The sequence below is a fragment of the Onychomys torridus genome, chromosome 1, assembly GCF_903995425.1.
Source record: "Onychomys torridus chromosome 1, mOncTor1.1, whole genome shotgun sequence".
Taxonomy (NCBI): Eukaryota; Metazoa; Chordata; class Mammalia; order Rodentia; family Cricetidae; genus Onychomys; species Onychomys torridus.
The window spans coordinates 77344512-77358596 of NC_050443.1; the positions used below are offsets into that span (position 1 = coordinate 77344512).

General features: G+C 38.3%; 1 protein-coding gene across 2 annotated transcripts in view; it reads right to left on the reverse strand.

The window, feature by feature from the left end:
* Acer3 (alkaline ceramidase 3) overlaps positions 1–14085 on the reverse strand; it is an 88431-nt gene that overhangs the window by 21782 nt on the left and 52564 nt on the right. For both annotated transcript variants that reach the window (XM_036201595.1, XM_036201604.1), the window contains 2 exons: positions 13255–13290; positions 4893–4951 (listed from right to left, as the gene is read on the reverse strand). In XM_036201595.1, coding sequence (XP_036057488.1) covers positions 4893–4951; positions 13255–13290 — 95 coding nt within the window. The remainder of the gene's footprint in view (positions 1–4892; positions 4952–13254; positions 13291–14085) is intronic.

A 14085-nucleotide genomic window follows, 5' to 3' on the forward strand; every position in this document is an offset into this window, starting at 1 on the left:
TATATATACTTATGGGATAGATACATGTTCATGTTCTATGTATACAATGTAGAATGATTAAATCAAGGTAATTAACATATCTATCTCATTTGTTATTTTTCTGTGGTAATATATTTGAAATTTATTCTCTTAGCTGTTTTGAAATGCACATTACTGACCATAGTAAACTGTTGCACAACAGACCTGAAAAACTTATTCCTTCTGTCTAACACTTTGTACCCTTCCACTAACACTTCCCATTGTCTCACTGCCCCAGCCCAGCCTCTGATAACCACCGTTTACTCTAAGAGGTCAGCATTTTCAGTTTCTACATGTAGAAAAGACTGTGTGCTATACTTGGTATTTTTTTTTAACTGATTTTTAAACATTACATTTACTTACTTACATATCTATCTATCTATCTATCTATCTATCTATCTATCTATCTATCTATCTAGTGTAGTATGTGCACACAGGTACCATGAGGCCCACATGAAGGGCAACTCACAGGAGTCAGTTCTCTCCTCCCACTATGTGGGTCCTAAGGATGGAACGCAGATCATCAGTCCTGGTGGCATTCACCTTTACCTGCTAAGCCATCTCACCAGCTCAAGTGGTATTTCTACTTAAACCTGGCTTATTTTATTTAGCACAATACTCTTCAGGTTCATTCTTTTTTTTTAATTTATTTTTTAAAGATTTATTTATTTATTATGTATACAGAAGAGGGTGCCAGATCTTATTACAGATGGTTGTGAGCCACCATGTGGGTGCTGGGAATTGAACTCAGGACCTCTGGAAGAGCAGTCAGTGCTCTTAACCTCTGAGCCATCTCTCCAGCCCCAGGTTCATTCTTTGTTTGTTTGTTTTCGAGACAGGGTTTCTCTGTGTAGCTTTGCGCCTTTCCTGGAACTCACCTTGGTAGCCCAGGCTGGCCTCGAACTCACAGAGATCCTCCTGGCTCTGCCTCCCAAGTGCTGGGATTAAAGGCATGTACCACCACCGCCCGGCTTGTTTGGTCTTTTGATACAGGGTTTCTTTGTGTAGCCCTGGATTATCCAGGGCTCTATAGACCAGGCTGGCCTCACAGAGATCCACCTGCTTCTGCTTCCCAAATGCTGGGATTAGAAGTGTAGACAACCACTGCCTGGCATCAGATGCGTTCTTTTGGGCTAGTACACTCTGAACTTGGAAGGAAATTAGCTAGTAGATGAAGTCTAGGCACAGACAGAAAAGGTCCCAACAAAACCTACTTTCTCCAGCCAATGAATCAGGAAAAGGGCCAGTCTCAAAAGTCAGAACACTTAAAATAATAATCACTATAGTCAGATCACACACACACACACACACACACACACACACACACACACACACACAATGCCTTCCCCAGGCCATTCAGCAAATTGAGAGTTCAGACTTCCATCCTTATTAGGTACCCAGGAAGAAGGGGCAGAAAGATCACATGCTCAGGGCCAGCCTTGGCAATACAACAAGACTATCTTATCCCAATCAACAAAACCAGAAAATAAATTTCCATTTTCTTGAGTTTTTAAAGAAAATGTACTACAATTGATGCAAAAATCATAATGTTATCTGATATGGTTCTAAATTTATTTAGAGAAATATTTCAGGTAATTATATTTTAAATGGAACTAGATACATGTTGAATTATTCTTTTCTCCACCCTCAAAATACATTGAATTCCTAACTCTAGTACTTCAGAATGTGACTTTATTTTTAACTAAATAGAGTCACTGCTGATATTTCAAATGAGGTTATATTGGAACAAGTCCATATTTCAAGAAGACTGGTGTCCTTACAAGAACATGGCCACATGAGGACACAAGGAGAAGACCATATGATAGCAAAGGCAGAAACTGCAAATTCAGTAAGGACAGAATTGCCAGCAAAGCACCAGAAGACAGGAAGCAGTGGAATGGCAAGAAGACTCTGCAGTTGTACTCATAGCCTCTAGACCTGTGAGGCTACAAATCCCAAAGGTTTTACGTCACTCAGTTCGCAGCACTTTGTTAAGACAGACCCAGAAAACTAACACAGGCACAAAAAGGGGATAAAGTTTCTAAACTGCACCGGACACTGACAACATTAGACCTGAGTGGGTCGTACAAACACACTGAGAGCAGTCACAGCATACACTACAGATATGCTGGAATGGAACTCTAAAAATGGCCAGACTGGGTGTGTGGCACACAACTTTAATTCCAGCACTTGGGAGACAGTGGCAGGTAGATCTCTGTGAGTTTGAGACTAGACTGATCTACATACTGAGTTCCAGACCAGCCAAGACTATATAGTAAGAGTCCACCTCAAAACAAACAAATAACTACAAAAAGGAAATCTGAAAATCTGACATCAAAATTAAGAGCTTTCGCTTACTAAAAAGATTATGGCTGGTGGTGATGGTGGCACATGCCTTTGATCCCAGCACTTGCGAGGCAGAGGCAGGTGGATCTCTGTGAGTTTGAGGCCAACCTGGTCTACAGAGCAAGATCCAGGACAGGCTCCAAAGCTACACAGAGAAACTATGTCTTGGGGGGAAAAAAAGATTCTGGGAGCTGGAAAGATGGCTCAGTGGTTAAGAGCACTGGCTACTCTTCTAGGGGATCAGGTTAAATTCCCAGCACCCACGTGGTAGCTCACACCTATCTGTAACTCCAGTTCCAGGGCTTCTATCACCCTTACACAGATGTACATGCAGGCAAAATGCCAATGAACATAAAATAAAAATAAATTATATATTTAAAAAAGTTTCTGAAAAGAATATGTAAGACAAAGTCAGATTCTGGGAAAATATTTGTAAACTACATATTTGACAAAAAATTAGAATCTTAAAACTTACAAAAGCAAGGCAATTTCCTTGTTAATTCTTGTAAATCCAAGAGAAAATGAGCAAAGGCATGACAGACAGACATTTCACTAAAGAGAACATACTAATGGCAAAAGAAAGAACATATGAAAATACATTCAACATCATTAACCATTAGGGAAATGCAAATTAAAAGTATAAGAATTAGCATGTACCTTCATACCTTCATGAAATAAAAATTGCTAGTGATGATGCAGAGAAATTGAATCTTTCATACATTATGGGCAAAAATGTAAAAATGGTAGAACCACTGTTTTAAGAAAACTAAACATACTATACATCCCAGCAATTCCAGTCTGGGACTTTATTCCAGAGAAAAGAAAACATGTGTTTTCACAAAAAAACCTGTACATAGATGTTCATAGCTTTATGACAGCTTCAATCAGAAGTTACTCAACTGTGGTACATGTATACCATGGAATACTACTCAGCAAGAGAAGTCTACATTATCCAGAGGATTATACTGAAATTCAAAAAACAATCTCTAAGGCTATATGGTTTTACTTATAAAACTTTCTTGAGATGACAAAACTATAAACATAAAAAACACTAGTAATTGCCAGGGATGAAGGAGTAGGAGTTGGAGGCAGGAAGTAGATGAGGTGATAAAGGGACCACACAGGGATCTTTCTGCTGATGTGTCTTGTATCTCAATTATGTCAGTGTCAACTCCTGGCTGTGACACTATATTATACAAGTATTTCTACATTATCTCAAAATAAAAGGTTCATTTTAAAAACAAAAATGGGCAAACCGCATGGACTGTACCACTTACTGAGTTGAGCATTCCCTGAATGGTTAGGACCTATATAAAGTAATCTCATGAGTATTATTTAATTTTCATAAATTCTGTTTTTGTTTGTTTGTTTGTTTTGAGACGGAGTTTCTCTGTGTTGCCCTGGCTGTCTTGGAACTCACTCTGTAGACCAGGCTGTCCTCAAACTCAGAGATCCACTTGCCTCTGCCTCTGAGTGCTAGGGTTAAAAATGTGTTCCAGCACTGTCCAATATAAATTTTTCATTAAAGACTGTGTGTAATTCTTAAATGATCTTTTGTGAAATACCTGGTGGTAGGAGGGGCACAGGATGGAACTGGCCTTATGCCTGCTAGCTAAGTGCTCTGCTACTGAACCACTTTCCTAGCCTGTAAAACATTTTATAATATGACAGCCTTCCTTGAGGTGTTACTTAACCTAGTTAGGCAAGTCTGAGCAACAAAAACATTTTTTATCTTGTTAATTTTGTTTTTGTTTTTCAAGACAGGGTTTCTCTGTGTAGTTTTGGTGCCTGTTCTGGATCTCGCTCTGTAGACCAGGCTGGCCTCACACTTACAGAGATCCGCCTGCCTCTGACTCCCAAGTGCTGGGATTAAAGGTGTGTGCCACCACCGCCCGGCTAATTTTAATTTTTTAAAAGACTGAATTTTATGTATAAAATTCCTTTATCTGCACTACACCTGCATGCCAGAGAAGGCATCAGATTCCATTATAGAAAGTTGTGAGCCACCATGTGATTGTTGAGAATTTATCTGAGGACCTCTGGAAGAACAGCTAGTGCTCTTAACTGTTGAGCCATCTCTCCAGCCCCACAAAAACATTTTTTGAATGTAGTACTTTTCAAAGTCTTTAACATCCTAGTCAATACTATACATATTCAAGCAGATGTCTCATATATAGTTTTCTTCAAATTTCCTTAGTTTTAGAATGCTTCTTTTAATATGATGCACATTAATGAGTCACCTGAAGAACAAGTCTTCCAGACATCATAAAAAATGATGGGTTGGGTTGGGGATTTAGCTCAGTGGTAGAGCGCTGGCCGAGCAAGCGCAAGGCCCTAGGTTCAATCCTCCACTCCAAAAAAAAAAAAAAAAAAAAAAAAAAAAAAAAAAAAAAATGCTGGGTCATAGTTTTCTAGCACTATTCTGCTAGAGTTAGGTTTTATTTTATTTCAATTTAGGCTACAGATTTACTGTTATAAGCCTGAGTATATTTTTATCAGAATGTTGATGGTAGACCCAAACTACTTACCATGTGACAATATAAATAGAACGAAGTACTAATGTAAAGACCAACATTCCATACATGACCTGAATAGGAAAGAAAAAGAAAGTGGTCAATACAACTCTTCCTTCCTATCTACCCATACATCATCTGTCCAACCATCATCCATCTGTCTGTCCATCCGTCCGTCCATCCATCCATCCATCCATCCATCCATCCATCCATCCATCCATCCATCCATTTTGTGGTGACAAGGATTGAACCAGAGCCTCATACATACTAGGGAAGTGTTCTGCCACTGAGCTACTATATCCTTTTTTTCCCCTCCCATTTCTTTTTTCTTTTTCCTTTATTTCACACAAAGTCTTACTATGTAGACTAGACTGGCCCAGAATTCTGGATCCTCCTGCCTTAGTCTTACATGTGCTAGGACTATAGCTGTGTGCCACCATGCTTAAAGTCCAGGGTTTTTTTTTTGTTTGTTTTGTTTTGTTTTTTTGTTTTTCGAGACAGGGTTTCTCTGTGTAGCTTTGTGCCTTTCCTGGAACTCACTTGGTAGCCCAGGCTGGCCTCGAACTCACAGAGATTTGCCTGCCTCTGCCTCCTGAGTGCTGGGATTAAAGGCGTGCACCACCACCACCCAGCGAAAGTCAGTTTTTAAAAAGATGGAAGAGTCAGGTGCAGTGGTACATACTTCCATTACTGAGTATTTCCATTATTCAGGAGGCTAAGGCAGGAGGATCATTAGTTTGAGGGTAGCCTGGACTATATTGCTAGACCCTATCTCAAAGCCAGTTAACCAACACATAACACTGATCTTCCTTATAATAAATAAGATTCCAAAGTAACTGGATACCAGAGTATCATAATAATATAGGCTATGAAATTTAAAGAAAAAACAACAAAAAAATGGTTTTTTTTCTAGCTTTGCCACTAACTAGATGGGAGAAAGCAGACCAATCATTTATCCTTTCAAACTCTCACTCATTTCATTTATAAAGAAAGATGATATTTTAGTATGATCCTGGCTAATTCGACTTATATAATATGCATGAACAGACAGACATATTGCATGTGTATATTTATATACAATATGGCATACAGCAGACCAAAATTATTAGTTATCTTTTTTCCAAATGTGCTTATCATATTGGCTAACTTACTTAATTAGTAATAAAATGTACAAAAAGGTGTAAAAGAAAAAATTTAACTCAAACTGCGTAGTCTTGTTTTTCACATTGTTTACACAGTGTTTTTACAAAACCTGAGGGTCACGTGAGAAAAGACAAGTCTCCGTGTACCACATCTGGGAACCAATTTTTAGTGGACATCTACTCTGTCAGGAAAATTAAGTAACAGGGCTCCTTGAGACAGCAGATGGTCTCTCTGAGATATCAATCACTGATTTGTCAATTTGCTGCTAAAAAGGCTTCACTGGCTTCTTAAGCATTCTTTTTTTTTTTTTTTTTTAAATCTACTCTTATATATGCTTTTCTTTTTGTTCCTTTGCTTTAAGATATACTGGTGTATGTATTGAATGTGGCAGTTATGTAATTAGGGTATTATCTTATTTTGAAAGACCATCAAATTTGGGCTCCCATTTAGAGATTTCCGGATCACCTTGGACTTAACAGTAAAGGAGAATTGTTATCAGTACTTTCCCTCCTCAGGAAATTGAGTCTGTTTAGCCAATACCTTTAGTGTTTATTAACCCTTTCCTTTTAGTTTTATAGCATTACTTATCTCTAAACCTAAGTCAAATATCTTTTAGAAGTTTTTCACCATTTATCATGGGCAGGAATTTACATGTTATTTGACATCTTAATATATAGTTTTTAAAATATTCATTTATTTTTATGACTATGCATGATTGGCCTGTATGAACGTGTATTATGTGCATGCCTTGGTGTCTGCTCAGCTAGAAGAGGGCATCAGATCACCTGGAACTGGAGTCACAGATGGCTGTGAGCTGTCTTGTGGGTGCTGGGAACTGTCCCCAGTTCTCTCTAAGAGCATCAAGTGTTCTTGACCACTGAGCTATCTCTCTAGCCCTATGTAGATTTAGTATCAAATTGTACTATTAAGTTTAATGAATACAACTATTAATGAAAACTGTATTGTTTTCATATGATACTTATAAAATGATACATTTCCTTGTTTTCAACACTTTAAAATGCTTTTAATTTATTGTAATTGGGTATGTTTGTGTATGAGAGATGCAGGTGTGTAGAGGTGTCCTTCTATCACAAGACCCAGGGACTGAATTCAGTAGTCGAGCTTGCATGACAAGAGTTTTTACCTGCTGAGCCATTTTATAAATCAAGAAATTAAAAGATAAAGACAGGAAGAAATTTCTGGCTTATCAAGTGTCAAGAAATTGAGTTTTCAAGCTAGTGAGTTTTTTTAGACAAGATTGCTTTCCCCTTCTTTTTCGGATAATGGATAGTTGTATCACTATCAAGAGACCAGACAACTCATTTGTTCTGTTTGTTTCTTCATGGTGCTAGGGATTAAACCCAAGGCCTTTGACTGCTAGGCAGATATTCTACCACTGAACTCCTACTCAAGTCCCACTAACCATTAATATTAAATTAAGAAACCATATTCAACAAATGCTGCCATTAGACGAATGAAAACAGACTGGGTGTGGTGGCACCCTACATTTGGAAAGACGAGACAGAAGTATCACAGTTTGAAGACAACTTGAGCTATATAGTGAGACACTCTCTAAAAAGACCAAAACCCAAAAAAGAAAGAGTGAAAACATATGCTACAGAGTAGAATACCTACTCAGTATAGCTGTCACTCAGATTCTGCAAATATTTAACATTTTACCACATCATCTCTCCCTGTCTCTCCCTACCTACCTAATTATTTATCTACAACTAAACATTTAGGTGTATGTTTCTCCCAAAAGAGGATATTTTATTATATCCTAAGAATAAACACAGGGAAGTTTAGTAGCAGTGGTATGATACTAAATGGCTTTATTTAAAACTTACAGTTGTCTCAATATTTGTAATATGCAAAACTCAAAAAACAAGTAAGTTAGGCATGGTTGTTGATGCCTTTAGTCCCAGCACGCAGAAGTTGAAGGCCAGCCTGGTCTACATAGAAAGTTACAGGCCAGCTAGCACTGCATAGTAAGACCCTGTCTCAAACAAAACAAACAAAACATTACACAGGACATGAAAGTTACATTCAATAATCACACCTCTCAATTGTGTTGGTTTGTTTTTTGTCAACTTGACACAAGCTGGAGTCATCTGGGAAGAGAGAACCTCAATTGAGAAAATGCATCTGTCAGATTGGCCTGTAGGCAAATCTGACAAAGGGCATTTTCTTAATTTAAGATTTATGTGGGAGAGCCTAGCCTACTGTGGGTGGTGCAACCCTTGGGCAAATGGTCCTGAGTTATATTAAAAAGCAAACTGAGGTTTTCTGTAATGGTCTTCATCTATTGCAAAGAGAAGGTTCCTTGATGAGGGCTGAAGACAACACTTACCTGTGAGTATAAGAACAAATGTTTACAGACTGTTGTTAGGGACTGTTCTGGTTTAGTAAAGTAGTGGGTGTTGATTATCCTCCAATAATCACAATCAATCAAAAGATGTCCCAATGGGTACATCTACAAAACAATTCCCACAACTAAGGCTCAGGGGATACTTCAGGAGAGGAGATGGAAAGATTGTAAGAACCAGAGTCAGGGAGTTTACTATGAGATTGTCTCTTGTAGTAATACCAGAAGCTACACCATAAAGTCTCACCAAATGACTGTCCAAATATCAGCCAAACAGGATGACACCAATGAGCATGCCAAACTGGATGAAGAAAAACCCATGAGGCCTCAACCTTATACAAAGAACTATAGGCAACTGAGGGAAGCTGGGAATGAGAGAAGTGGCCTTCCCAAGGAAGAGCACACCAATTGGTTATCCAGTGCTAAATGATCACCTTGAAAACATATACACAAGGTAGCATTATATGGACTGAATAGGTTATATTTAGGAATATATTTGTTTACACACACACACACACACACATATATATATATATATATATATATATATATATATATGCAATAACAATTAGTTTTTTTTTTTTTTTTTTTTTTTTTTTTTTTTTTAAAAAAAAAGAGGCCATAAATTTGAAGGAGAGTGGGAGGAGTATATGAAGGGTTTAGAGGAGGGAAAGGGAAAGGTAATTAAATTATAATCTCTCTCTCTTTTTTAGTTATTTTTTATTTTTTGAGACAGGGTTTCTTCATGTAGCCCTGGCTGTCCTAGAACTCATTCTGTAGACAAGGCTGGCCCCGAACTCAGAGATCTGCCTGCCTCTGCCTCCTGAGTGCTGAGATTAAAGGCGTGCGCCACCACTGCCTGCCTTAAATCATAATCTCTTAGAAAAAAAAAAAAAAAGGCAAGCTGAGCAATCCAGGAGGAGGAAGCCAGGAAGTCTTCCACTGTCAGCTTAAGTTCCTACGTCCAGGTTCCTGCTTGAGATCCTCGACTTCTCTACAGGATGGACTGTAAACTGGAAGAGGAAATAACCCTTTCCCTCTCAAGTCTCTTTTGGTCATGGTATTTACTGCAGTAACAGAAGCTAGCTAGGAGAGTCTCTGAAGTCTTTTTATCTCAGACTAGTTCCTCACTCTTGAGTGTGATAAATTTAGCTTTTGTGGCCCACAGAATCTTGTTACATGGCCTGGGCTGGCTTGACTTTACAATCCTCTTGCCTTAGCCTTCAGAGTTCTGGGACTACAGGCATGTACTCTCTGGCTTATGACTGATATATTTAAAGGTTATAGTCAAGTTACTTGGGGGAATTTCCTTAAGTTTGGGTTTGTTTTATGTATCTTTGTAATTTACTAAAATGATGCTGTGTCCTCAGTGAATTACATCAGGAGAAACATGATACCCATTTGATACCTATTACTGGTGATACTAAAAATCATTGTGGATTTTTCTAAATATGGCATTTAAGCCATGAGTTCCTATTAATATTGACCTCAAATTCTTTTTTTATTATTATTGCTCCAAAGTTCTTTCTTTTTTAAAAAATTAACTTTATTTATTTATTTAATATCCTGACAGTTTCCCCTCTTCCCCAGGTCCCAAATCCACTCCTTTTCGGTTTCTGTTCAGAAAGGGGCAGGCCTCCCATGGCTGCCATGGTCAAAAAGCATGGCCTATCAAACTGAAGTAGGACTAAGCTCTTCCCCTTGTATTAAGGCTGGGAAAGGCAACCCAGTCTGAGGAATCTTGAATTCTTAAACCTCCTCTTGCCCCAGACTCCTGAGTGCTAGGATTAGAGGTGTGCACTACCAAATCCAACTATCTCTTTCTATATTTGTAACTTACTCCAACAGTGAGAAATAGCTTATTTGTTCAATTGTTTTGGTAGTTTATTATAAAGAACAATACAAAGGGTCCAGATGAGTAAGAGAAGGTATGGTAGAAGGCACACAAAATTTCCATGCCCACTCTGAGCAAGCCATTGTTCCACTTTTTGGAAGCATTTTTCGTGTGTGTGTGTGTGTGTGTGTGTGTGTGTGTGTGTGTGTGTGTGTGTTTGTGCATGCGCGCATGTTGAGTGTGTGGGCACATGCTGAGGTCCCTGAACTATCCTGATTTTTAATCTCTGGGCCTAGGGTATACATCACAATGGACATGGGTAGACTCAGTTTTCAACCTGCTTCCCTTTTTATCAGCACACACTATTGCTATATGTAGAGAAGAAAATATTTCTTACTGGAAAACACATAGCTATTGCTGTATGGGTAATTTACATTGATACTTTGTTATTTTTATTATATAGAACAGATTTGAATAAGCCTTAAGAACACAAAATGGAAAACTGATGGTCATAAAATTATAAATCTTTTTAAATAAAATGGCAATTATATAATGATATCACTGCAAATTACAATAAATAAGAAAGTTCAGATGCCCTTTACTGTAGTGTCAATGAGTACATATGCTTCCAAATGGCCTGAAGAAAAAAGCAAGGCCCCATAAAGAAGTTACAGATTTTATTTCAACAAATAGATTCCAGTTAGGTGATTACTGAATTACATTTTAAAAGTGAAAGGAATATTTATTTTCTATATAAGAATTTAAAAGTATAAGGAGTCTGACATTCCTGAGATGTCTGCATGTATGTATGTCTGTATGCATATGTGTACATATGTATCTTAACTAGTTTGTTGAAAGAATGGTAGCAGGAGTCATGTATTAATTACTTTTCAATTGCTGTAGAGAACATCATAACCAAGGGAACTCATAGAAGAAAGAGTTTATTTGGCCTCTGGTTCCAGAGCTAGAGTCCATGACGCAGAGTAGAGGCAGCAGGCTACAGGACTGGTGGCTGGACTACAAGCTGAGGGCTCACATCTCTAACCACAAGCAGAATTCAACATGGCAACCAAGTCTTTAAACTCTGAAAGTCCACCAGCAATAACGTACTTCATCCAACAAGAGAACACTACCTAAACCTCCCAAACGTCCCTCATCTGGGGACCAAGTATTCAAACACCTGAGCCTGTGGGGAATATTCTCATTCAAACTACAAGTCATATAAATCTAGGTTATGATCCTAGCTCTGCCTCTTAAACACTGTATTTGCTGTCTAAAGGCAACTAATTTCCGTATCTGAGCTCATTCCCCTTAAGATATTCATACTAAGATCACAAACTCTGGACCAATATGCTAGGGAGCCTCCATGGGACCAACCTAGGCTCTCTTTATATGGATGACAGTTGTGTAACTTGGACTGTTTGTGGGGCCCCTAGTAGTGGGATCAGAACATGTACCTGGTACATGAGCTGGCTTTTTGGAACCTATTCTCCATGCAGGGGCACCTCACTCAGCCTTGATGCAGGAGGAGGAGGTTGGTCCTGCCTCAAAGTGATATGACATACTTTGTTGACTCCCATGGGAAGCCTGCCCCTTTCTGAAAGGAGAGGAGTGGATTGGGGGGGAGAGAACGGGAAGAGAGGAGGGAGGGGAAACTGTGGTTGGTAAGTAAAATAAATTAAAAAATTTAACAAAAAAAGATATTCATACTAATCCCTAATTTGTAGGGCTGTCAGTGAGAATCCAAGTTTGAAGTTTGTATGGTATCAGGCACAGTACTTCATCAATAACATCCATCAAAAACTCCATTAAACATATCAAGGATAAAATATTTGAGGAAGTTGCAGTTTAGTCTTTTCTAGATCATAATATTATAAAGACTTTTTTTAGACAAAGGAGCTAATATAGCCTAACTTGGCCTCAAACTCACTATGGAGGTGAGGCTGACCTTCAACTTCTGATCCTCCTTCCTCCATCTCCCAAGTACTGGCATTACAAGTGTGTGGTACCACATTAGGCTTCATAAAAAGATTTTATGTGTGCTCAGGGTCCCTTCATCTTCTAAGAGCGATACTATACCTGTATTACTAAATACCAACATCCAGCTAGAGCTGTGCACTGCCTCTACCAGGTATATTCCTATTACGATGCCTAGCTCCTGTCTGCAGCTTTGTTTCAAAGTGATCTTTGTTTTGAAATTCTTTTTGGGGTACCACATTTTAATCATAGCACTCAGGCAAGCAGTAGAGGTAAATGGATCTCTATGAGTTGAAGGTCAGCTTGGCCTACACAGAGGTCCAGACCAGCCAGGGCTGTATCCCGCACAGTCATAAAGCCCACTCTAGCCCTGAATTCACTTTGTAGCTGAGGATGACCTTGAAGTCCTCCTGCTAAGATCTCTTAAGTACTAGAATGTGTCATCATTCTAGGCCAGCGGTTCTCAACCTATGGGTCATGATGATCCCTTTGAGGATTGAACAACCCTGTCACAGGGGTGGCACATCAGATATCCTACATATCAGATATTTACATTATAATTTATAACAGCACTAAAATTACAGTTATGAAGTAGTAATAAAAGAATTTTATGATTGGGGGTCACCACAGCATGAGGAACTATATTAAAGAGTTGCAGCATTAGGAAGGTTGAGAACTAGAGTTCTAGGCTAATAGTAGATTCTTGACATTTTACCATTTTATTTTCAAAAGTTGTATCAGCATATAATTTCCTACAGAAGGGAAACACAGACAACAGGCATGTATTGTTAAATAATTAAATGTTTCATAACTAAAAAAATATATCAGGCTGGAGAGATGGCTCAGCAGTTAAGGGCACTTCTTGCTCTTGCAGATGACCCAGTTTGATTCCAAGAACCCACATGGCAGCCCCAAACCATCCATAACTTCAGTTCCAAGGGATCTAGTATTTTCTTCTGACCTTCACAGGCCCCAAGCATGCACATAGCACACAGACATTCATGCAAGCAAAACATTCATATAAATAACATAAAATAAATAAATCTTAAAAAAATTACCTGATGGAATATAGGCTCTTTTACTTTTAGGTAAATCTGAAAAATATTATTAGAAATATAAGTGAAAGAAGAGATATAAAAACCTATTCCAATTACTCTTCAAATCCCAAACCTCTCTTTGCCCCATGCTATTCCAACCAGATTCCAGCCACTTAAAACCAATCATATAAGGTGGTATGGCACAGGAAGGCTAGCACCTACAGGTAACTTTTTCCCATGCTAGCCTAGCCATGGCAAATGAAATAATTAAATATTTCAATCAGTAGTGGACTATTTCAGCATTGGTCTTTGTGTCACCATCAAGGAAGGTCTAGAATAAAATGTTATTAATTATTTAACTTGATCCTTACCTGAAGAATGGAGAACAGCAGCATGGAGAATTCTAAGCTAAAGTACATGAAAGGATCTAGACATACTAGATTATCAGTAAAGTGAAACCATTTAAACAAATTCCTTGTACCCATTTCTGCTTCCAAACTATTCACTACTTAGATATACCTTCAGTTACACAAACCCAAGTTTTAGGCTCCAGTGTCTTGTGGCTATTAAGTTTAATGCCTTTGTAAGAATTAATATGTACATATTGTCTACAGGAGCACAACTTTTAAATGACACAGTACACAGGAATCAAAAATCAAATCAACCCTTCAATGACTCTTACACTACCACAAGGAGTTCAGGTTTCTTAACTTGACATTCAAAGCCTCCCACAGCTCCTGTCTTCCTACCTGGCCTCACTGCTGTCTTCTCCTCACTCTAATCTCCAAAGAGCACTATGCTTTGAATGCATCATTTTCATGCTTCTGCATCTGAAAACACGTTGCTCTTTAC